The sequence below is a fragment of the Equus caballus genome, chromosome 2 (assembly GCF_041296265.1).
Source record: "Equus caballus isolate H_3958 breed thoroughbred chromosome 2, TB-T2T, whole genome shotgun sequence".
NCBI classification, from domain to species: Eukaryota; Metazoa; Chordata; class Mammalia; order Perissodactyla; family Equidae; genus Equus; species Equus caballus.
In genome coordinates, this window is record NC_091685.1 from 29,062,638 (window position 1) to 29,088,568 (window position 25,931).

A 25,931-nucleotide genomic window follows, 5' to 3' on the forward strand; every position below is an offset into this window, starting at 1 on the left:
CAGTCACACAGCCAGTAGGCAGTGTGATGATTCAAAGGCAGGAATGTCTGAGACAACAGCTCAAGCTTTTAAATTCTCCTGAGGAGAAGACAGTGACTACCTGAGGAGCACTAGAAATAAAATGGTTGATTGATCTGGCCTGGTGTTTAATCTTCAACAATACATCAAAGGAAGTTTAGTGGGCACATGTAGCTTCTCCCTCTGTAATATCATCTTCACAGATTAGGTGGACCGAACACTTACCACTCCTCTCTATCAGTGACCCCTCCCGGACCAATCGTCCATGCAGCTTGTAACTGAGGACCACCGGCTCGTACTGCTGCCTGCCCCTGCCCTGCCCTGATCTTCCATCCATCCTCCCGCATCAGAGTCAAGATTCCCTCCCTTTGCCAGCCCCTACTCTCTAAGACTGATGGGTGACGACCAGGAGACTGTCATGGTCCCTTCAGATACCAAAGTCTAGACCCGAACAACGTGTAGCTGAGTCCTGCTTCCCTTGGCATCCACCAGCTGCCCTCATCCCATTCAGCTCTAGGCCCAGAACCCAGCTCCCTGTCTTCTGCTCTGGCTTCCTGCAGGAACAGGAGCATACTGGGCTGGGCTTAGAGACAGAGCAGCTCAGATTTTAACAATGGGAATTTGGAAGAGAGGCCAAGAGCACAGACACAGAGATAGGAAACTAAAAGGAATGGGAACAAGGAACTAAGAAGGGTCCAGTTTGGTTACAATACAGGGTTCGTAAAAGAGAGACAGTGGAAAGATCAGCTGTCTGGTCCGATGCCAGACTGGTGAGGATGTTGTTAGTCTGAATTCTACCCTTGGTGCTTCTGCTGAGGTGCTAAGATTTCTAGAAACAGCTTTGAGGGCTCCTGGGTAGAAAAAGCTGGGCCAGAACTCCCAGGGGGCCTGCTGAAAAAGTGTTCAAGACTATCAATATCTCTGTTATAATTTTGGTTTCCTCACTCTAAAAATGCGAGCAATAATAATAGTATCTACCATATAGCCCTACATAGCATCTATGTAAAGGATGCCTGACACGTGGTAAGAGCTCAATAAATGTTTGCAATTATGATTCATAGGTACAAAAATGGAACTCTTAATAGTTTTCCTCAAACATGTCCCAACTCATCCCAGGGAAGAGCAGAACCACCCACAAAATTGCCAAGGCCAAAACCTAATGTCTTGATTCCTAATAACATTAATATCTGTACTCATTTGTTTTATCCTCTGGGATACACAAAGGAGTTTCAGAATTACTCCATCAACATTGCCACTAACAAGAAACCTCTTAAGTAATGTTCAAGTTCTCTTTTCAGTTTGTATTATCTTTAGAATATATCCCGCTAAAGAGATATAATCAGAGAACTGTGCTCAGGTTAACTTGAATTAATTCCTTTCTCTGGGGGTTACATTAATGACAAAGTTAGTTTCATTTGTTTCTGTTTTAACATTTGTTTTTCCTCCATCTTAGTCCACTCAGCCCTCCCCTCCCCTCCAGCCACCGCCCCACCTTGAGGCGCATCCTCTCACCTGGACTACTGTAGGAGTTTGGTCTCGGACTCCTGCCCCCTGAAAATCCTGAGTGATTTTTGCAAAATGTAAATCAGATTCTGTCATTCTGCTGATCAAAATTCTTCAGATGTGTCACCATGGCCTACAAGACACTAGATGATCAGAGGCTTGACTCCTACCCAACCTCATCTCATACTCTTCTCCCTCAGGAACGATGGCCTCTTCTTTTGTTCTTCCAAGACCCAAACTTGATAAACTCAGTAACCTTGCACTTGCTGCTCCTTTTTCGGAGAATTCTTTTCCCCCAGATTTTTGCATGTCTGGCTACTTCTCATTTTTTATATCATGGCTTAAAAATCACCTCCTCAGAGAGGCCTTCCTTGACTGCTCCATTTGGTACCTCTCGTTCTCTTCATTACTTTCTAGCACATCACTCTATTTTCTTCATCGCCTTATAACAATCTGAAATTATTTATTTGCTTACTTGTTTATTATGTATCTCCTCAAGTAAGAACATAAACTCCATGAAGGTAGGGATCTCATCTGGCCAGCTAACTGCAGAATCTCCTGTGCCTAATATAGTGCCTGACTCATACTAGGTACTCAGTAAATATTTATGGAATGAATGAAGGCCATGTGGAAAAGTATCTGAGAAACGTGAAATTATTACAGAAGGCTTCTGAGCAGCCATATTAGAGATAAGAATATCCATGCACAAAAGCTCACACACCAAGATCCTCTGGGCTTCATGCAGAGCCAGTTTACTCTCACTTTACAGAGATAATTCTAACAAGTTTGACTGATTGGTTTCCTTGCCTGTAGCTGATTTAAAACAATAAACAGCAAGAGAGGAGAAGGAGGGATGCTGTCAAAATCAGCCAGGAAATTTAGTAAGAAATGAGAAGGAGGACACAGACAAACATACAAGAAATCCTAAAGCCAAGTATTTTGGGACCATCTAGCTTAGAGCCAACGGTCTCACCTTTCAAGGGCATCACTGTACAGTGAAGTGCTTAAAGGCAGCTACTATTGTCATTAGAATGTGATTATTCTCATCATCCATTAATAGAAAGTGCCTGGCATATAGTAGATATCAATAAATTCTGTACAAGACATATTTCAGAAAGTTTTCTATTGAAAAAGGATAAAGAAGTTTTAGTTCTTAAAGGGGAGCCTTTGGTCATGTGGAAAAATCTGACATTCATTCCTCACTGATGGTGGATAATTGAGACTCTGCTGTTTTTCTGTTTACTTGAAGTCAACTTCCTTTTTCAATTTCCTCAGATTCTGAGACTAAATGATCAAGCACGTGACCGAACCTTCATGATTTGATTGGCTTATTCCAGGAGTTCTGGACTTGAGATTCCCAGACAGATTTCAGGGGTTAGATGAAGCCCCTGGAAGCAGTCTATGTGCTTCTGTGATGAGTGCAGTTCTACGTAGAGTGCCACGTGTTGGAATGATCTGTGCAATTTTGCTATGGAGATGGTCTATGGCTTTCATGAGATTCTCCAACAGATCCCTGATGCCAAGGGGACTGAGAAGCCTTGATTACATCTTTATTTCCTCCTGGCCAATCTCTCTCCAGACTCAAGAAGCAGCACCAGCTTTGGGTTTAAAATTCTGTGGACTTGGGACAGTTACTCTGCCCCTCTGTTTCCACGTCTTAAAAATGAGACACCAAACCTGCTGGACTGTTGGAAGGGTTAAATAAGAAAACTTATATTAAAACACCTAAGTGCCTTAGTAGACCCTAAGCTGCCACCACCACACACACTGGTGTTATTCTTGAGTCCTAATCAGATGCAGATGACTCTGCCTCCTAATGCAACCTGTTTCAAGATCTGGTGATCAAAATTCAAAGTAGAACTTCAAGTCTTGGCAGAACATAGTTTTATACAATAGAAAGATAGTGCTATTTTGTTCTGAATCCCTTCTGGAAGAGGCTCAGATTTTGTATACTTCCACTTCTACAATCTTTTATTGGTTTTATTAGGTTAATACCTTCAGAGAATAATGGCCAATCTCTCTGAGAAGCCTTTCCTGGGTTTCTATAGTAAAGAGATTAAGGTCTTGTAACTTGAACCTCAGTTCTGCCTCTTTCTGGTTATGTGTCCTTAACCAAACAATTTCTATTTATCCATTTGCACAAATGGGCCTAATAATACCTACCTCATTAGGTTCTTGGGAGCATTAAATGATAGTGTATATAAAATGTTCACAGGGCCTGACACATAGTAAATACTCAGTAAGTGGTAGCTACTATCATCATCATTAACAAGCTTATTAGCAAGTGCCTGGTATATATATTAGGTGGTCAATCAATGCTAACCTCTTCTTCCATCCCACCCAATCAGGCCAGCCCTAAACTCTTACCTGAAGCATGCTATGGTTCATCTGGAACTGCAGGATGGCCTCACAGAGGTTCCAAAACGTGTATTCTGGCCACAGAACGGGTTGGAACACCAGGCAGGAGTGGGAGGTCTGGGAAAGGTGAGGACGAGAGTATGGTTTAGTAACATGTTGCTGGAACACATCCCTGGCCAGGCTCCTTCTTTGGAGAAGGCTGAGCAGGACACAGAAGCCCAGGGATGAGACGGACAGGCACCCTGAGCTGCAGCGGCTGCTGCCAGCCCTGATTCACTCACTGATAGGGGGAGGGGTCATCTGAGGCAGTTAGATCACCTGCCTGTAACAAGGCAGAACTAAAACAAGACTAGATCAACATTTCCACCAGGATTTTTCTAAGAGCCAATTTTAGGACTATGAAATAACATCTGGATTATGTTATTGGCTCTTGGCCCTGAGAGGTCATCTGGGAGACACACTGTCCGATAAAAGTCAGCAATGAACAAATGGTAGCTGCCATTGTTATTTTTAAGTAGCAGAGAATGGCGCAGTGTCATTAAGAGCATGGGCTCTGGGGCCAGGCTGCCTGGCTTTGAATTCTGGCTCCAGGATTTTCCATCTGTTTGACCAGAGGCAAATTACTTAACTGCTCTGGGCCTCAGTTTCCTCAACTGTAAGATTAAGTAATAAGAATACCTAGTTTTTAGAGTACTATGAAAATTAAACCAGATAATGTATATAAACAGAGCACAGAGTTGGGTGAACTTTAATAACAGTCACTGACGTAAGAATCTCTTTTGGAATATTCTTGACAGCCACTGCTTGATACCTTTAGTGATAAGGAATTCAGTGCCTCAAGGGACATAACTTCAGTTGTCAGATAGCTTGTCATGCTAAACCAATGTCACTTTCCCTGAACTTCTACCAAGGTCTCAGGTCTTTTCTCTGGAACAAGTTTGCTGCTTCTTCAAAGTGACATTCTTTCAAATATTTGAAGTCTAGATTAGAGCAGCCTGTTATCTGTTCCTAAGGTTGTATTGACTTCTTCAGTTTGTCTTTGCCAACAAACTATAAGTTTTAAGACAGCAGGGATTATTTCTGACTTGGTCACTGCCATATTCCCAGCACAAAGGAGTAACCCAATATCTTTTTCCGAGGGAATAAACTGTCACCACGCTTCCCTTTTGCAGACCACTATCCTTCACTCATTCCTTACAGGACATCAGTCCAGATTCCTTGCCATCCAGGTTGGCCTCTTCTGGTAAGTTCTCTAGTTTACCAATGTAGTCTCTTAAAACTCAGTGTCCAGAAGTAAACTTTCCAGATGTGATCTGAACAGCAGAGTGGGCCACAGAAGCATAAGCTGCACATTATACTTCTTTCAGTAAAGCCAAAGACTGCAAGTATCTTTAGTAGCTAAATCTTGTTACTTCACTTTAAGACTATGGCACATTAAAATTTCTGGAACTTTATCATGTGAATTGCTTCCAAGCTGAGTCTTTCCCTCCATCCTCTCCTTGAACAAGGACTTCCCCCAGTCATGTGCTATCCAGGGGCCAAGTTAACAGATGATGGAGACCTTCAAGCAAAGACAAACTTATTTGGATATGAGCCTTTGGGGGACTACCTACACTGGGGTACCTGAGCTGAGAGGCAATGGCAGGCCCCTAAGAAAGAGTCTGCATATAGTTTATATTCCTTGTGGACTACGCTTGCATAGATGCGGCCCTCTATTCTGGAGGAGAGAGACTGGTATCTGCAAGGCAAGGTTCCAGCCCAGAGGTGCTGGGGTACCTGGCAGGTTACTAGGGCAGGAGCTTATGCTCAGGGACACAAGGCAGAAATCCAGGTCCTTGAACAGGGGCACAAGTGAAGTTTTCACCACAGCTGGATAGCCTTGATTTTTCCTCTAGGCACTTTATACAGCAAGAACCACACAGGCTCGCAAAGCCAGGGCCAGATGGCGGTGGGGGGACAGCAAACGTTACCAGGCACAGCCTGGAGACATTTCTCCAGATTTTAGCTCCCCACCCCCAACTCCCAAGTTCTCTGGTGCAAGCACGGCTGGCGGTGGGGATGAGCCCCTCTAATCCATTACGCAGGTGCAGTCACAGTTTTCAGGCTGACACAAATAGAGCAGTGGTTAGAAACCACCTACCTGCCAGAGCAGGAAGTCACTGAGCCTCACTTCCCCAGAAGTCCGTATCAAGATGTCGGGATGAGGAGAGTGGTTGGTATAGAGGCACTTATCAAGCAGAGACTCAGAGACATCACTAAGGTGAGCAGAAAAGAGACAAAGATAAGCAGACATCTCTTTTTGGATTATTCTCCTGGTGAGCTTCCCTACATAAAGCTTCCCAGTTTATAGAACACCACCAAATACATTCGCCAATACTACCTAGTACGCAAAAGGCCCTCAACAAATGCTTGATAAATTAACGAATCATTTTAATCCTCAAAACTACATAAGGTATTTCTATCCTCACATTATAGATAAAGAAACTGAGGCTCAGAGAAGATGAGTGATTTGCCCAAAGTCATTTAGCCGCAGGCCTAAAACCAGATGCACCCATTAGAATATGTGTTGTCCTTCACTTAAAACATCTTGTTTTTGGGGCCGGCCCGGTGGCACAGCAGTTAAGTGTGCACGTCCTGCTTCAGTGGCACAGGATTTGCCAGTTCGGATCCTGGGTGAAGACATGGCACTGCTTGGCAAGCCATGCTGTGGTAGGCGTCCCATACATAAAGTAGAGGAAGATGGGCACGGATGTTAGCTCAGGGCCAGTCTTCCTCAGCAAAAAGAGGAGGACTGGGAGCAGATGTTAGCTCAGGGCTAATCTTCCTCAAAAAAAAAAATCTTGTTTTTTAAAGATTTTAAAAAAATTTTTCCTTCTTCTCCCCAAAGCCCCCCGGTATATAGTTGCATATTTTCAGTTGTGGGTCCTTCTAGTTGTGGCATGTGGGACACTGCCTCAGCAGGGCCTGACAAGCGGTGCCATGTCCACACCCAGAATCCGAACCAGTGAAACCCTGGGCCACTGAAGCAGAGCACGTGAACTTAACCACTCAGCCATGGGCCGGCCCCACACCTTGTTTTTTAAAATGCATATACCCTATGACCCTACAGTCTGATGAAACACTATGCATCTGTTTTTAATAAAGATAAATCTAAATGCACTGATTTGGAAAGATGTCTAAGATCTAATATTAAATGAGAAAAGCAAGTTTCAGAAAATATACAGCGTGGAAAAGACACACCTACACTCTCAAACACTCAACATGTGAACATATGTATATATAAACAAAGAACAAAGTCTGGAAAGTCACACACCATACAATTCACAGTTAGTACTTCTGGAAGGTTGGAGAAGATGAAAAGACTAGCTCTTTTTACTTTTTACTTCTGTTATTGTTTGAATTTATTATAGGAAACATTTTTTAAACCTTAAATTTGACTTCATATGGACCCTGAAACAATGCAAAAAATCCACATTACTTAGGATTGTAAAAAACAGCAAAATGATAAGCCCTCCTGTGTTTGGTAAGAGCTACTTTCCCAAGCAGACACTCAGAAAGGAGATAGAATGGAGGAAGAATGGGGACTGGCAGCATTTATCTGAACTAAAACTTTCCTGTCCATGGAGGAGGGTATTTGCAAGGCTCGTGTCTGTTGGTTCTAAGAACACTGTTTATCTGTCCCACCAAGTACCCAGAGGCAGAATTTGGAATCTCCAAGTGGTATGAATTGCATCTTGGGAAGGGTCTAGAAGACAAGATTTCTTGGTGGGAACATTCTTCTGGAATCATGGTCAAAAAAGCAGAGAGATGTGGGCTGAGTGTTCAAAATGAAACTCTACACTTTCTAGCTATGTGCCTTTGGGTAAGTCACTCATCTTTTTGCAAACCACTGAGGGAGCTTTCTTTTCTGTACCATCACAGGGGAAACAAGATTCACTTATGACTGGGCAATAGAAAGGGCTCTGGTTCAGACCTCCCTGATAATCTGACAGTCTTGTCTTGGCAACATGGTCTTAATTCTCTAACTAAGAAACGTGAGGGGCCGGCCCTGGGGTTGAGTGGTTAAATTCATCAGCTCCACTTCGGCGGCCCAGGGTTACACTGGTTTGGCCATGCTGAGGTGGCATCCCACATAGCACAACTAGAAGGACCTGCAACTAGAATATACAACTATGGACTGGGGGTCTTTGGGGAAAAGAAGAAGAAGAAAAAAAATAAAAGACTGGCAACAGATGTTAGCTCAGGGCCAACCATTAAAAAAAAAAAAAAAGAAATGTGAGACCTTGTACAATAAACATAATTTCTCAGTTTTCTTATCTTTGAAATGGGCACATTTATGCAATCTACTTATAAGGGTTATTGTAAGGGTCAAATCAAATAACAGATTTGAGTGTACCCTGGGAACTATAAACAAAAAAGAATAAACATTATTTCTAGTCCTGCCCCTTTGTTATGTGACTTCAGATCCCCACTTAATTTCTGAGTTTCAAATGTGTCTGCAAAAAGTTTGTTCTACCTACTTCTGGCGGTGCACAGAATTCTTACCAAAAGGTAGGAAACTCTAAGTGGGGAAAGATAAAACTGACATAAGGAAAACCAAACATCTGTGCTTTGGCCAGCAAAAATCCACCACTAAATGGCATGAGCTGTCTACATAAAGACTTTTAAGAAATAATTTCTCTTAAATAAGAGTAAAATACTAATTTTTACCTATAAAATTATAGTTTACATTAAAAAAAAAATCTTGGCAAGAATAAGGTGAAATGGACACATCTAGACCCAGAACCTGGGGAAACAATCCAAAATGCAGACAAGAGTTAAGTTCATAGATCTCACTAAAGCATTATTTGTAATAGTGACAAATTGGAAACAGCCTAATGACCAACAAATAGCATATTGGTTAAGTAAATTAAAGCAAGATACATTCTGTAGCCATTAGAAATAATTATCTGAAGAATTATTAAAAACACAGGACATGGAAGAGTGCTCACATTACAACATTAAGTGAACAAAGCATGATTCAAATTGAAAACTATTCACAGTGTGATTTCTTCTGTTATAAATATTTATGTCATATTTGGATTTGCGTTCTAAAAAGATGACTCTGGCTGACTCCCAACCACAGCTGATCACTACTTTGTCAGCCCCAGCCCTGTGCCCTGCACATCCATTACTGTGGTCCACAGCAACACGGATTACTTATTTGTGTATATGACCCAGATTGTGAGCTGCTTGGAGGCAAGCCCCTTGACATATTCATCTCTGTATTTCTGCTCTTCCTGCATAGGACGTTCCTGGGACACAGAAAGACTCAATACATGTTTGAACAAATGAATGAATGAATCATTGAAAACAGATTTCAGAAATAAATACACATTGGTTTTCCCAAAGTGGGGAGCTTATAGGCTAAAAAAGTCTTTTGACAATGTATTTTCAAACACTGTCACAACCTGATGGGAAAAATCAATACAGTTAATTAAACACACATACACATACCTAAGCACAAAGGAAGAGCTAGAAGAAAATACTTAAAATGTTACCAGGGGTGTTGCTGAGGGTGGGATCCTGGGAGCTTTAAATTTTCATCTTTATACATCCAGTAGTTTGCAAATTTTCTCTAATGAACATGTATGACCTTTATAATTATAAAAGTATGTGCATATTGGGGGGAGGTTGTATTCCTTTTAAAAGGAGTATTTTGTTTGGGATAATGAACAAGTTCTGGAAATAGTGGTGACAATTACAGAACACTATGAATATACTTTATGCCACTAAATTGTACACTTCAAATGGTTAAAATAGGGGCTGGCCCAGTGGCACAGCAGTTAAGTGCACACATTCTGCTTCGGCGGCCCCGGGTTCGCCGGTTCGGATCCTGGGTGCAGACATGGCACTGCTTGGCAAGCCATGCTGTGGTAGGCATCCCACACATAAAGTGGAGGAAGATGGGCACGGATGTTAGCTCAGGGCCAGTCTTCCTCAGCAAAAAGAGGAGGATCGGCAGATGTTAGCTCAGGGCTAATCTTCCTTGGGAAAAAAAGAGAAAGGTTAAAATAGGGGCCAGCCCCATAGCTGAGTGGTTAAGTTCACGTGCTCCATTTCAGCAGCCCAGGGTTTCACTGGTTCAGATCCTGGGTGCAGACCTAGCACCACTCATCAAGCCATGTTGAAGAGGCATCCCACATGCCACAACTAGAAGGACCCACAACTAAAATATACAACTCTGTACTGGGGGGCTTTGGGGAGAAGAATGAAAAAAAATAAAATTAAAAAAAAGAAGGTTAAAATAGTAAAATTTACGTTACGTATGTCTTATCACATAAGCCAGCCTTGGTGGTCTAGTGGTTAAAATTCAGCCACTGTAGCCTGGGTTCATTTCCTGGTCAGGGAACCATACAGCCATCTGCTGCTTGTCATACCATGGCGGCTGTGTGTTGCTGTGATGCTGAAAGCTATGCCACTAGTATTTTATGTTATTTATTTTATTTTATATTTTTTAAAGATTTTATTTTTTTCCTTTTTCTCCCCAAAGCCCCCCGGTACATAGTTGTATATTCTTCGTTGTGGGTCCTTCTAGTTGTGGCATGGGGGACGCTGCCTCAGCGTGGTTTGGTGAGTAGTGCCATGTCCGTGCCCAGGATTCGAACCAACGAAACACTGGGCCGTCCGCAGCGGAGCGCGCGAACTTAATCACTCAGCCACGGGGCCAGCCCCGCCACTGGTATTTTAAATACCAGCAGGGACACCCAGTGTGGACAGGTTTCAGCTGAGCTACCAGGATAGGAAGAAGGACCTGACCACCCACTTCCTATGGCCATGAATTGGCCATGAAAACCCTATGAAGAGCAGTGGAGCATTGTCTAATATAGTGTTGGAAGATCAGAGGATGGCCCAAAACAACCGGGCAGGGTTCTGCTCTACTGTACACAGAGGGGCTAGGAGACACAATCAACTTGACAGCACTAACAACAAATATCTTATAACAATTAAAAAAAAAGTAGAAAACCTTCTGGAAGGATATGGGCACAAGTATTCAATAAGACAATGGCTCCTGCTTAATAAACTATGTCTTTCAGGAAATGGCCAAACTAAAATTAAATCAATTTAAAACCTATAATGGAGACATGGCAACAGCCTCTGGAAAGGAGACTTGGCAACAGTGAGTACCAACAAGACAGTGAATGGTCTGGCATCAGGGGAACAGGAAGAAGAGTAAGAACGTGTTAGTGTGTTCCCAGTAACATTTGGGAAAGGCAGATCCTTTCTAGAACGTGCAAAGGTAAGGTACAAAGACAGAAATGTGCCCTGTGATAACAACACAGTACATTTCTCTAGCATTTAATTTATAAAGAAGATGGTGAAGAACGCAAGCTTTGGAGGTAGATGGAACTGAGCTGGAGTCCAGGCTGTTCCACTTAGTCGTGTATGTGACTTTGGGCAGGTCAATTAACCTTTAAAAACCACAGTTCATTGGTCTTATAAAATGGGGCAAATAATATTCACTACCTTATATGAAAATATGAGAACATACATGATAAACTCTTAGCCTTGTGCCTGTTTCATAAGATCCAATAAATATTAGTTATTAACTTTTATTTTTATACCTCATTATTGTTCATCTCAACCTTCCTATACGGCAGTCAGCATATACCATAGTGAATGAAAGCATAGGCTCTAGAGCCAGGTTGAAATCCTGGCCCCAAGCTTTGCTGACTATGTGAACTTGGACAAGTTACTTAACTTCTCTGTGTCTCAGTATTCTCATCTTTAAAATGGAGAAAAAACAGTATGCATCATTAGGTCTGTCTAAGGATTAAATGAAATAATGTACATAGAGTACTTAGCAGATGCCTGGCAAAGAATAAATGCTCAGTAAACATTAGCAATTATTAATATTAACACTATTGTTTTAAGACGACGACAAAGGTCTACAGCGGGTCAAAGGACCTGCTCAAGGTGACTCAGTGAAAGAGCGTTTATTAAATATCCTTTACGTGCAACCTAATCCCTTTTCTGGAACTCCAGACTCAGAAAACAATCTACAAATACAATTGTTAGAAAAAAATACATCCTAGAAGAAAGGAAAATCAGGAGTTGGATAGTGGTGATGAGAACAGAAAAATTCCAGCTACTGGACGAGTAGAGACTAATTGTAACTCACTGATTCCCTGTAATAAATGCAGATTGTCTAAATTTGAATAATGTAAAGAGCACCACCTCAGGCCCTGATTAGCCCTGTCTGAGCTGAACACTAAGCTTCCTGAGCTTGTGGGCTGAGACATCAGTCTCCTCGTCCTGGTGACCCTGCCCAGCCCACACCATGTCCGCATGACTAACTCCACAAAGGCACGCTACTAAGTCATGCAAGGCAGAGAAAATGGATACAGGAAAACTTGCTGGGCAAGAAGCAGAAGATAAAGGTCAGTGGTTACTGCAGTGTGGTATGAGTATAAAGCACACTGAACCAGGAATCAAGATCAGAGTTCTAGGCGTGAACACATATTAAATTTGCTTGCTAAATAGCTTTCTTTCTTTCTAGCACGAACATTTGTCCCTTACTATCTTTAGTATACTATTTCATTCATACAAAGATTATATGAAACATTAATTGTAAAGCACAATAACATAATGAACTATGAAATCACCCCAAGCCAAAAATTAGAAAATACCAATAACTTGCATCTACTTACATATCCCTCATCTATTTATGTATCTCAACTTCCTGCCCTGCTCTGACCCCACCAACTTAACCAGCATCTTAATTTTTTCCCCAACAGTTAAATTTTCAATCTGCATCTTAACTGACCTCTCTACAGCATTCTATACTTGTTCTCCCAGTGCCCACGTCCCTCCTGGCCTACACCAACGAATTCCCTCTTTTCTTGGCTCCTGTAACACTGACAGCCTAGTTTTCCTCCTAGCTTTCTGGTTGTTCACTCTCTTTTTTCCTTAAGGCTCATTCTCCTCTACCCAGCCAGTAAAACTTACGTTTCTCAAAACTCCGACCCTCTCTTCTCACTCTCGATGACTCTTAGCTTCCTCATGCCCTCTCTTTGCTTTAGCTACCACCTACATACAGAAGACCTCCACCCTGAAGTCTCCAGCCCCCACCTCTCTCTCAACTGTCTTCCTGACACCTATATCAGCATCTACAGTATATCCCAAACCAAACTCCTGACCTTCCTCAATCCAGATTCCCTCTCAAGGTTCCCTAGCATAGTGAAATGCACCACTATCTACTGTTTCATAAGTCAAAAACCCTGGAGTCACCCATAACACATCCTTTACCCAGAGTCAGTCCATCAAGTCCTCTCGACTTTATCTATTTTGTAGCTCTCAATGCAGTCTATTCAATCTATTCCACCACCATAATCCAAGCTCCCTTCCAGGTACTCTCTACTTGAATTTTTCCAACAGTCTTTCTGCAACCAACAAGCTCCTTGCACCACTGCCTCCTTCCTCAGTTACTGCTTATTATTCCTTCTTACGTCACTTATCATTTCTTTGGGGGAGCCTTCCCTACCAGGTCTATTCCTCTTATTAGAAATTCTTGTTGTACCACGCACCAATGCCTTTATAGCATTTAACACCATTATAATTTTATGCTAATTTGTATAATCTTGATTAATGTCTGTTTCCCTTACAGAGGTCCACAAGAGCAGGAAATATGTATTTTTATTCTTACCACTGTATCCCCTATGTATAGCAATGTGCCGGGCCGTCAGTTGGCACTTAAAAAATATTTGCTGAATGAATGAATGATTGATTGAATGAATGAACTATGTGGCACAGAAAGATCACCAAGCTTTGGGGAAGACAGGAATTCATAAAATAGCCCTAAAAACGTTCTCCTTTTCTTATCTATTTCCATTCTCACCGAGTAACTTCTTGATTTTTAGTTTAGTTTCCTGGATAAATCAAATTATACCCAAGCAGAGAATCAGAAAAATTCCTGGGTCCCAAGATCTCCTATACCAGAAGTAAAGAACAGGAACTCTGGAATCACACAGCGAGTCCCAGCTCTGGCACTTACAAGCAGAATGACCTTGGGAAAGTAACTTTAATGCTGAGCTCAGTTTTCTCATCTATAAAATGGAGAAAAGACTTGAATTTCTCACACATGAGATTAATGATTTAATAAAATACAGAACATAACACACTTCCTTGGTTATTTTTGCTACTATTATTTTACTATTACTATTATTAGTTTACTAATATTATTACCAAAGGTTACACTAATAATAACATGAGAGGGACTGAGTGGATATCTGGCTTCTAAAGAACAATTTTCTTTCTGAGAAATACCTGAATCTTGGATGAAATTGTAACATGAGAGACCTAAAGGACTATACCCCCCAACAAGCTGTAGTCCTGAAAAATCATTCTTGGAAAAACACTGTGAACGAACCAGGAGGACATAATTTTTTACTGAATGCCACAGCCTTGCTACCTGCTATGCTGTTTTTCTGGGGCTTCTTGGTGTGTAAAGAATTTCTTCAAAGGAATTCTGAAGCAGGCTATAATAAGCCAATCCTAAGCTCTAAGTGTGATTTGACTTCAAGTCGAGCCCAAGTACACGGCTTAGGAGGGGATTTATGGTTTTGTGTGTACCTGTCTTCCCTATCAGTTACCTCCCTAAACAACTAGGGATACCTGGGATCCAGCAGGCCTTGCTCTACTCCCCAGGCCATCTCTCTCACAGCATTGCTGATCTCGTGACGGGATGTGTATGCAAAGCAGACATTCAGGAAACACCTGGGAAGAGCAGAAGAAAATAATGTAGCAAAGGAGGATAGGGACTAAGGACTGGAGTCACTGATTACAGAGCACCTCTCCTTCCCTGGAAGACCCAACTCACACCAGTGTTAACCACAGAAACCTGAAAAGTGAGATCACCAAGTCTTTGTGTTTTCCAAGTTTTCTTGGAATAAAGATGTTACTAGTTTTGTAATAAGACAAATACTAAATGACCCTTATTACCCTCCTAACCTTCTCCCCTTCTATTGCTAACCAGCTTTCAGAGGATGTGAATCCACTGTGATATTAGCAAAAGCAAAGGAGGAGAGGAAGGAAATTTGATGCAAAACAAATCCACTGCCAAACACGTTCTATTCCAAAGCCATACATAAGGAACTGTTCCTTCTGCAGCTGCATGACCTCCCAAGGTCATCCCAGCCATAGGTTAAAGGAGTGGGACAGAAAAAGAAGTTCTTGAAGCATCTCTCTTCAGAGCCAGGGATAAGGCCTGCTTCATTCCCCCCCCCCCCCGCCCCCCCATACCCTGTCAAGTAAAAACTATATATATATATATATATATATATATACACACATTTTCTTTTAGGGGGAAGTAGACACATGAAGAGGGAAGAGGATGAGAAACTGTATGTGTGCGCATACATACATAAAACATGGTATTGCAAAACATTCTCTGGCCTGCCCTGCACACGGAAGAAGTCTCTAAGCATCCCAAACCACCCCTTCACTGCCCCTTCACTGCCCTGCACACGGAAGAAGTCTCTAAGCATCCCAAACCACCCCTTCACTGCCTCTTGTACCAAATGCAGACCAAGGAAGGCCTAGGATGTCTCCCTAAAGCTAACAGGGAGTCCAAGATTGATACAGGTCTCTAAGGGAAAGTGAAAACTTACTTGTTGTAGTTCTTGGTGGCCTGCACAGCTTGTGCAATCAGCTCCTGGAGATCCAAGGGCAACAAATGCAGATCACCCAGGACCCGGATGCATACCCCATGCTTCTGCAGTTTCTCCCTGATGGGGGAAAGGAGGCAGGGTTGGGACAGAGCACCCTCTGAGGTGGAGAGCTGATACTACCCAACTACCAGTTTTTGAGTGCTTTCCTATGTGTCAGGCACTGTTCCACGCGTATTATTTTACTGCATTCCCTCAACAGCTCTGAAAGGAGTTCGCTACATTCCTCATTCTATAGCGGGAAAGTGAGGCTCAGACAGGGACTCCCCAAGGTCACACAGCCCTAAGTGCTAGGTCAGGATTGAAACCCAGGTCTATCTGACTTGAGAACTCAAACTCTTCACCACACATTACACCGCCTCAGGTGTCCTTGTCGGCAAGTTGCATTTTACATACTCCGTGCTGTTTGTCCCATTTTGGCAAGTGAATAAACTCCTCAAGGGTGGGAACTGCCTTATCTTTTGTATCTTCTGGTGAAATATGATCTAACATTAATTATATGTTACTAAGTGCCAGACGTTGGTCTAAGTGCTTTACCTGCATCAACACACTCCATCCATACACCAACCTTTGAGGCAGACACCATTATCATCCCCCTTTTACAGATGAGGAAACTGAGACAAAGGGAGGTTATTTGCTCAAAATCAGACAGCTGGTGAGTGGAAAGCCAGAATTTGAACATAGGGAGTCTAGTTCCAGAGCCCGTCCCTCAATCATGACATTACACTGCCTCCATACAGTAACCCCCAAACTCTGCACGGTGAGCATGAATGCACTGTCACCCAACCAGCTTCTCTCACCTGAGAATGCTATGGAGAAACTGAATAAATAATGTTTAGAAACTGGGGCCTTAATAACAAGAAGTAAACTCTAGGGTGGGGGTATCCAGCAGGTCTTGGAGAACTCTGATCCAGAGCTGAATGCCACATCCACAGCCTATCCACACTATAACCCTCAACCACATGTCTTCAAGGGTGAAGCAAGATCTAACCACCTATTTTCAAGAACCTGCTGGAGCTATAGTAGACAAATAATACCCAAATCAAGGCAAAATGTGAATAAGAATATCTAGATTCAAATCCTAGTGCCACTACTTACTAGCTGACCTTGCATAACCATTCTGCCTTTCTGAGCCTCAGTTCTCCTCCCCCTGTAACCTGGGGGTGATAACCATCCACGCCATACTATCTACACTGGCTTATGGTGAGTGAGATAACGTAGGTGAAAGTGCTTATTCTTAGACATCAGGCATGTGACTCAGTGAAGTCTATAGAGGAGCTGCAAAATCCCTGGCAAGGAGCTGGGGAACCTGGGTTCCCACCGGGCTCTGCCACTAGCTTATTGTGTGACCATGGGCAAGCCTTTCTCTTCTCTTCAATAGAGTTCAGTTTCCCAACTCATGAAACTGATTAGGCCAGTGGTTTTCCAACCTTCTTTCAGCCAAGGAACTCTTTCTTCAAATCAAATCTTAAATAGAAGCCCAATATATAAAACAGATAAATGCAAACCAGCACCCTATACCCCCATTCCCTCTAGGTTCTTTGCATGCCCACCTCTCAAAACTCTGGAGTTCTGTGGGACACTGTTGGAAAACCACCGCTAAGGTTTCCTCTTGCCCTGCCCAGGACTTTACAGCCTAAGACTGTTTTCTCTACTGACTGCTTAGAGCAATCGCAGTAGCACCTCTACCGCCATGCATTTTGATCTTTCAGGAACTGCAAGATTACTTCCTGTTTCTCGGAGTACAGAGTAGTAGACAACAGCTCAGCTCTGTAGTTCTAAAGATCCTGTCTGTCTTGGCTTTGCCTGTCTGACAGCTGTGTGACCCAGCATACACACCTAAGCTTCTCTGGTTTTTATTTTCCACTTCTCTATAACTGAGATAATATCTTTCTCACAGGATAATGTCACTATTAATGAGAACACATGTTAGGCTCAGGACCTGGCACATAGTATAAGCACTTTAAAAAGGTAAAATTAGGGGGCTGGTCCAGTGGCATAGTGGTTAAGTACACAAACTCCACTTAGGCAGGGGTTCGTGGGTTCAGATCCTGGGCATGGACATACACACCACTCGTCAAGCCATGCTGTGGCGGCATCCCACATATAAAACAGAGAAGGATTGGCACAGATGTTAGCTCAGGGACAATCTTCCCCACTCAAAAAAAAAAAAAAAGGCAAGATTAGTGTGAATTACAGAAGAATTTGAACACCTGGAATGTGCCCCATGCCTCCATCCCAGGCTCTTAGGTGTGAACTCTGAGCCATACAAGTTTTGCTGGGCACCAGGAAGCAATGTCTGTGGCCCAGAGTCTCACCATCCTAACATGGACAGAGAGAAGCCTGGTTACCCTCCCGACTACCCTTGACCCACACAGGGACAGAAATGACAAAACTGTTCTCGGCCCAGCTCCACTGGAGCTCTAGGCTCTCTGCTCTCTCACCTTCTTGGTCCTGGTACTGGGAGCAGCTGGGCAGAGAATGGTTGTAACGAAGACTTTTGGGCAGTCCTGGCTGGAAAGGGTTCCACACTTTGAAGGAGACAATCTCCATCAAACTTCCTCTTTGACCCTTTCTGACTTTGCTCCCTAAGTTGAGCTTAAACTTAGTGACAGCTAAGAATGGTATTGACTCTTCCCCATAAAAGCCTCTTACGCATCATCCTGTGCCTTCCGAGAGAATACGCAGGGGACTATAGTAACTTTTTAGGGGTGAGAGCACAACAGAAAATGACTTTCTCAACATTTCTCTCTCTCTACTCCCCTGGTCACAGTTTATTGGTCCTGAGGTAGAAATGTGATCTAAGGCCGGCCAATTAAGGGATTTAGTTAACTCTGGGCTGCTCTCTTGAAGCAGAGAAACCTGGTCTGCAGAGAGAAGGACGTAAATGTACAAAGAGGTTCTACCTAATGGATTTCAACTCCTGGTTTCAGTTTTGCTTGAGGCTGACTGTACTTGTCCTTGAATTCTGTGAAATACCTCTATATCCTCAAATAAATGCCCCCCTTAAAAAAGAAAAAGAAAGAAAAACTAGCTTGCCATTTTTGCTAACAGACATCTGACTAAGATGAAAAGGGATGAGTTCCTTCAGTTAGCCTCAGAGAAGAGAGTTGAGGGTTAGGGTAAGGCTGGGGGTGGTGGAGGAACACCCTCTCCCCTCTGACGGTATCTTACTGTTCCTCCATCAAGCGGCTGAACTTCTGCCGGGCCAGATCCATGAGCCCGTCTACCTCACTCTTGGAGCGCTTGAAGTTCTCAATGCTGAACGCGTAGACCGTCACCTCTAGGACGCCCAGGTTCAAACACCAGCGCAGAGTCTGAGAGGGGAGAAGGCAAGGAGCTAGGATACAAGGAAGAGAAGGAAGGGAAATAAGAGGTGCCTTGGCCCGGACTCGCTGTTGGAGGAAAGAGACAGACTTCTCTCCTCCCTACACTGGGTAAAGCCAGGATAATGCCAGTGCTTCTGTCAGAATAAGGAACCAAATAATGAAAAAAGCCGCCACTGAAGAAACTGAAAAATGTGAACTTAAAGAGTATTATTATCCTGATGCTATTGTGGTTTATTGGGAAGAACTCTTCGCTGAGAGTAAAGATCTAGGTTTTAGTCCCTGACTCCATCATGTACTTGCTATGTGACTGTAGGCAAATCATTTAGCCCCACTGAGCCTAAATCTCCTTATATGTAAAACAAGATCACAATCCATCCCTCATAGAGTAGCTAAAGAACAATATAAAAAAAGCCAAGTATTGTTACTCACAGCATAACTTCACATTCCGTTAGACTAAGAGGCTGATGAGTTATAAGAATAAAAGCAACAGTCGCACAGCTGCGCAGCACTGAAGTCTGCAAAGGGTTTTCACATTATTTCATTAGATTCTTCAAACAACTCTTTGAGAATGGCATTATTGTTTTCATGCCTACTTTACAGACGATAAAACTGAGGTTCAGAGTTGAAGAAATGTGTCAAAATCCACAACTCTACTGTATGAATCCATTATATGAAATTCTACAACAGCAAAAACTAATCTTTAGTAACAGAAATCAGAATAGTGGTTGCCTGACAGAGGAAGAGGGAGGTGGGACAGAGTTTGACTGGGAGGGGGTACCAGGGAACTTTCTGGAGAGATGGAAATGTTCTATACCTTGACAGGAGTGTGGATTAGACAGATAAATGCAGCTGTCAGAATGCAAAATCTGCATTTCACTGTATGAACTTATACCTCAATGAAAAAAGAAGTGAAACTCATACTTAAACTGGGTCCTTTGGGGCTGCTCTACCCGGTACCACTAACGGTGGAGAAGAAACTGGAGCTGAGAATAACAGTGCTGAGATGGGGAGTCTGGAGGTTCAAGGGGATAGAAGACATTCAAACAGAACTGAAGAAACAAAGCTGAAGAGCTGCCTTCCTAATCCCCTAACAGACACACAAACCAATTCACTGCCACATTAGGAAAATTACCAGTGAGAACCTGACACTTGAAAAGGTTCAGGCCCTATAGACCTTACAGGGCAGCCACCTTGACTGGTACATCTGGGTTCAAACCTAACATTGACTTCAGTCAATACAGGTTCTAATAACAACAGCTTCAATTTTTTGAGCACTTCCTTTATGCCAGGTCCTGTGCCACATACTTTTCACTGTGCCATCTTCTTTAATCCTCACATAATCTCCTGAGGTAGAGATTATCACTATCCCCATTTTACAGATGGCAAAGGGGAGTTGTGTAACTCACTGCTGGTCACAGAGCCAGGAAGTGGCAGAGCGGGAGCGCCAATGAGTTCTGAGTGACTCCAGAGCTTAAGCTCCTAAGCACTAGGCAAAACTGCCATTGACTTAGTCACAAAGAAGCTGGTGTCAATGAACCTAAAGACCTCCACAGAGTGTTGGGAAGAGCCCCACAGCCTCTCACTCAAGGCAAAAATATCACTGCCCTGGCATCAGGCCATGTTCTTGGGCCAGGAAGCTGAGATCTGTGGGCTACACACCATATTTCCATTCTTCTTAAAGTTAGTTTCACAAAGAATGACATATTCCATTCTTATTGTTAAATTTAATGTTTGCCAATTTGCAATATGCATTAAAACCAAAAAATGTCCGTGATCTTTACTTAGAGTAATGTCCCAGATTGCCTGGCACTTTCTCCAGATTAAGCACTAAAAGGCCTGTGTCCTAAAAGGCCTGGGTCCTGAGAAATCCCTCAGCTTCAGGCAAACCAAGATAGGTAGTCACCCTACCCTTGCTCCAGAAATGCCACTTTGAAGAGTTTATTCTAGAACTGTACTATTTATAACGTCCAATAACAGTGGACGGGGCCAGCCCAGTGGCACAGAGGTTAAGTGTGCACTTTCCGCTTCAGTGGCCCGGGGTTCACCGGTTCGGATCCCGGGTGTGGACATGGCACCATTTGGCAAACCAGGCTGTGGCAGGCATCCCACATATAAAGTAGAGGAAGATGGGCACAGATGTGAGCTCAGGGCCAGTCTTCCTCAGCAAAAAGAGGAGGATCGGCAGCAGATGTTAGCTCAGGGCTAACCTTCCTCAAAAAAAAAAAAATTGCGGAGCAGCTAAACAAATTATGTCAGAGCCTCATGATAAAATAGTCTACAGTCATTAAACCATTTAATTAGAAAAGCTATACACCAACCCAGAAAAATACCTGCCAAAACATCAGGTAAAAATAAGATTACTGAAGCTACAGATACAATTTTACAAATGTTAAGGCATGTTAGAACATATTACAAGGACTGGGATGAGGCACAGAAAGATATAAACTGTTGATTTTTAAGGTGGCAAGAGGAGGCAATTTTGTCCTTATTTCTAATATTTCGTGATGATTCACTGGATAATTTAATTTTTTGTTAATGTTGATAGGAGACCTATAGCTAGCAAGTAAGCAATAAAACAAACGGCTAAAAAACCACTCTCAAACCACAGCAAACTCAGGGCCTGGTTTTCTAGCTATAATCAAATTCGCCACAGGCTCTTCACCTTGGGTTCTGCCACCCACACCCACCTCAGCCAGCTTGTTGAAGCCCTGTGAGTGGCCCTCCTGCCGTTCCACTTGGCACTTCTTGGCATAGCGACGGTTCCCATCCATTATAAACGCAATGTGTTTGGGCATTGGGCCTGCCTGTGAAGTTAGGAGACAAATGAGGAACATATCACATACTCTTCAGGAATAAAAGGGGACACTACACCCAAGGCTGATAGGCTTGAGGTATATGGTAAAAGCCCTGGGGAAGGAAATTGGATGTTTCATGCTTTTAGCTCAATAAATGGGTATTAAGCACTTTTTATTTATATGTTGATTGAGCACTTACTACATGCCGAGTGTATGATAGGCTTACACTATAATTCAACTTAGTTTTTTTTTTTCATACAAACCTATAAAGTAAATAGTATTATCTTCATTTTATAGGTGAAAAAACTGAGGCTCAGAGAGATCAAGTGACTTGCACAAGTCACACAGCTAAGAAGAGGCAAAGTGGGGATTCACACTGAGGTCTGTGTGCTTTCAGAGTTCATTTTTTAACCATATGTTCTTAACCACCACCTTGGTTTCATTAGTCTTTAACTGGAAGGCACAGGAAAGATACTGATGGGGGTGGTCTAATGGAGAGGACATCCTCCACAGAAGAGGAATCCATTCCTCAGCTCTATCCAATTCCTGCCAAACAGAAACGGGGGTCCAATGTTGTCGGATCTTCTAAGTATACAAGAGAAGCCGAGCATCAGGATTTTTATAAAAATTTAAATGTCAGAAGCCATTTCATAGCAAACAACAATGACATTTTTAGGGCCAAACAAAACTTCTTACCTGGCTTAGAGTAGCCTTTTGTTGTTTACCACAGCAAAAATTCACTTCTGAGCCTAATTTCCCTCACTGGAGGGGCTCCTCACTGATTGCTTCCCCTGCACTCGCCAACATTTTCTGCTTCTGTACCCCAAATGTAGCCTTTAAAAAAAATCCCAGTCAAGTCATGCAGTTTGTTCTTCGCAACACATGACTGCAGCGGTTCCCTGAGGAGCTACTTTCCATCTCCTGGCCTGAGCTCAGTTGGCATTTGTGTGTGAGTGCGTGTGGGGGTACACGGCTTGCTGACTCATAAATTCACTGCTACCCACTGCTTGACAGCCTGTGGTTGAAAAACAAAGCCAAGCTGACTGGTTTCAATCTCAAACTTGTCACATGCAGAAATATAACATTACTGTGATTCCTAGAGAAAAAGCCGAAGGAAGATTTGGGGAAGCAAGGGAGGTGTAGGAAATAAAATAATTATAATAGTCCTCAAATGGCTGAAAACAGCCCCAATAATAGTAGTAATTAAGAACTGCTAGATACTATGCTAAGAGCTCTTTCTATGTATGTTTCATTCAATACTCAAAACAAACATATAAAGTCACATGGTTAATAAATGTTAGAACAGGACTCTCATTTATGTTCGTCTGCCTCTAGAGCCCAAAGTTTTAACCATTATGTTTCTATAGCCACATCAAGGAAAGATTAGTTATTTTATCTAAATATAGAGGACACTACTAGGAATAATAGGCAAAGTTCCAGAGAACAAATTTCAGTTCTCTATAAGGAAGACCTAATAGTCTATGCTGTTCAATGATATTGGGAGGTCCTGGGCTTCCTGAAAATGTGAAATTAGGAGAATAATCTGCCAGAAATGTAGACCTGGACGTTTCCTTGCAATGCTAAGACTCTTTGGTTCTACTGCAAAATTCCACTCACGAGCATGGATTACTCATTTTTAACAACAGGTTTTGATACAAGATTACCCAACTGACCAGAAGGCCAACTGGTGCCGTGGGCCACTGCTCACCTTTATGATGTTGGCACAGAACCGCTCCCAAAGTGACAGCTCTCCTTCCTTGATCCATGACATAGTTCTTGCCCTGACAGAAGATGAGCCCAGAACAAGATGAAACCAGCCAGAAAACTCTGGATAAACAAGAGAATAAGAAGTCACCAGGGCTTGCAAATAGCTATGGCTGTCTTGTAGAAATCCACTTGCACTGCGGACAGCAGCCAGCATTTGAATCCAACGACACTGGTGTAAGCCTCTAATCCTCCACCACCCAGTTTATAAGCCAATGGGACCTCCGGGACAGAGGTTCTCCCGGCTTGGTGGACCTTGCTCCCAGCCCCTTTTCTTCGGTATCTGTACTGACTTTTCCTGAAGATCTAAGTCTGCTTCCTGCCACATCACAGTGTCTACATTCTGATCCTTCCCCACTTCTTCCTTTTTCCATCTTCCCCCAGGCCTTTTCCCACTCTCTGCGCTCCGGGTCACTAACCCCTTCGGTTGTCCCACCTGTTACCTTCTACCCCAGTGGTCTGTCTCCCAATTATTTATTCCTTCACTTATCTCTTTCACTGTCCCCTTTGTCTCTCCCATAGCTGCTTCCCCGCCCGGTCACCTCTCTCTCTTTTCGTTCACCGCTGGAACCCAGAACCTCCTCGGCTCCGGGCAGCGTCTTCCAACCGCTCCAACAGGCCGACACTTCCTCACGACGTGGCGCTGGAAGAACACGTCATCGCTGGGCGCTGGGGCACGCCCCCTCCTGTCTCCCAGGGGGCGGGGCCCTGGCCTGCGCCTGCGGACTCAGGGGAGGAGCCGCGCAAGCATTCCCGGCTGCAGTTCGCACACTCCCGGGGGCGGGGAGAGGGGGCGCCGGGGAGAGCTGGGCTCGCGTGACCGAGTGGGGCGGGCGACCGCGCTTCAAGTCACGTGCTGGGACCTCGCTGGGGAAGGCTGGGTCGATACCACCTAGGGGAGCGGAGACGTCGGTAGACTCAGATTGGGAGGCGTCAGGTGGGCTTCGGTACTGGGCAACAATCGGGAATCCCCACCGCAGAGATGCAACGGCTTCTCAGCCGCAGGTGGCAATTTAGGACCACTGAGACATGGGGTAAGGCAGCGTCCTGCTCACCGGCAGGCCGCAGAACCGGGCTTTAGGGCCTTGGTACAAGTCTTAAAGATCCTACTTTTACTGTTTACGGTCTTATTATATAGTGGATTTAATCGTTTGTGGAGGTCCTAGCACTAGTCGGTCTCACAGACGCACTTAAATATCAATCCATTTTGTGCTGATTTAAGGCACTCAGATTTTAGGATTTGCACATTCTCAGGACCTACCCAAAGAAACGGAAAACGGGTAAGGCCAAAAAGAGCTCTGCTCTAAGAATGACTTCTAAAGTAACAGAAAGGCCATCACTTAACCCTGATAGGAAAATCAAGAGGGATTTAACCTTTAAGGAAAACCATTTCAGGGATTTGAGGCACTGACTCACAAAAGAAATTGGGAGTTCAATTTTCTCAAAATTAAAAAGCAGGAAAAAAAAAACTAGTTTTCAAAGAACCTTCTTGTAGTTTCTCACTTTGGGTTGCAGTTTCATCAAGGAAACAAGGCAAGGAAGAGAGAGGTTGCACGGGTAGCCCCCAATTCATTGTGTCTTCCACTGTTTCTAACGAAAGGGCTACTTTGAACAGAGTGACGGGATCAAAGGAAGCGCTAGAGATGAGTAACCCACCCATCAAGAGTCTTAAACTTTTCCATCCTTCCTGCTTCTCATGCTGGGAAGTAAGTTTGGGCCTGATTCCTTCCCTTTTGCAAGACCATTTACTGAAGCCCAGTAGTAGTAGTTTGTTACTTTTAGCAGCTTCCATGGTCGGCTTTGACTTTTGGCACAAAGTCCTGGGAGAGGGTGAGGAAACTTCTTACCCTTGTCCTGCTGATGTTTCCCTGCACTTTGTGTAATAGTTGGTATACCTCTAGTCAAAAACTTTTTCCTTTTTAAATCCTCCTTCCCTTAGGGGGAGCTGGAAGTTTAAAAATACATTGTTCATTAGAAGGCCAGCAAACTTGGGCTCAAATAAAATGTTAACGTGTTTATAGTTAGTCAAGATACCTCCTCTGGCCTCAACTTCCCCAGTTTCACATACTTTTCTCCCTGGGGTGCTGCAGGGGGTTAATTAATTAAGATTTGTAAAGGGCTTTGAGGAGCAGCGGACAAAGTATTATTAGGGTCTCATGCCCCAAGCCATGGCCCCATCCTTTCATCCCAGTCAGTGGCACAGGCAACCCCATTCTTATGCATGCCAAGCCCCTAATCCCCTTTTCAATGTGGCAGCTTCCAAGCAAAGGACAAGAGGCCTTAACTAGAAACAAAAATTCACTGTAATGAGGTGCTAAGAGGACTGAACTTTCAAGATTCATTCCTCACAAAATGGCTGAACAGAGTACCTAATGGGTTCTTCTGTGACTTCGGAGTCCCAATCCAAGAAGGTGGGAATTACAGGAAGAGAAAATCACCGTAAATATCTAACAAAGAAA

The 25,931-nt window shown here is 43.3% G+C and overlaps 1 protein-coding gene across 19 annotated transcripts in view; it reads right to left on the reverse strand.

Annotated features, from left to right (window-relative positions):
• The window catches only part of DHDDS (dehydrodolichyl diphosphate synthase subunit), a 30,400-nt gene extending 6,146 nt beyond the window's left edge, over window positions 1-24,254 (reverse strand). For 2 of the 19 annotated variants that reach the window (XR_011432385.1, XR_011432386.1), the window contains exons 1-9: window positions 24,015-24,248; window positions 23,417-23,535; window positions 21,601-21,717; window positions 18,759-18,901; window positions 15,528-15,644; window positions 14,533-14,634; window positions 6,020-6,134; window positions 3,889-3,996; window positions 1,531-1,654 (exon numbers count right to left, since the gene is read on the reverse strand). Coding sequence is in view for 14 of the 19 variants with exons in the window: in XM_023635409.2 (XP_023491177.1) it covers window positions 1,531-1,578; window positions 3,889-3,996; window positions 6,020-6,134; window positions 14,533-14,634; window positions 15,528-15,644; window positions 18,759-18,901; window positions 21,601-21,717; window positions 23,417-23,479 (813 nt within the window). In the remaining 5 variants the exon portion in view is untranslated. Of the gene's footprint in view, window positions 1-1,530; window positions 3,207-3,888; window positions 3,997-6,019; window positions 6,135-14,532; window positions 14,635-15,527; window positions 15,645-18,758; window positions 18,925-21,600; window positions 21,718-23,416; window positions 23,536-24,014 lie in introns of those variants that run through there. The other 17 variants (XM_023635409.2, XM_023635407.2, XM_070250672.1 and 14 more) reach the window with 14 other exon arrangements.
• Window positions 24,255-25,931: the final 1,677 nt, after the last annotated feature.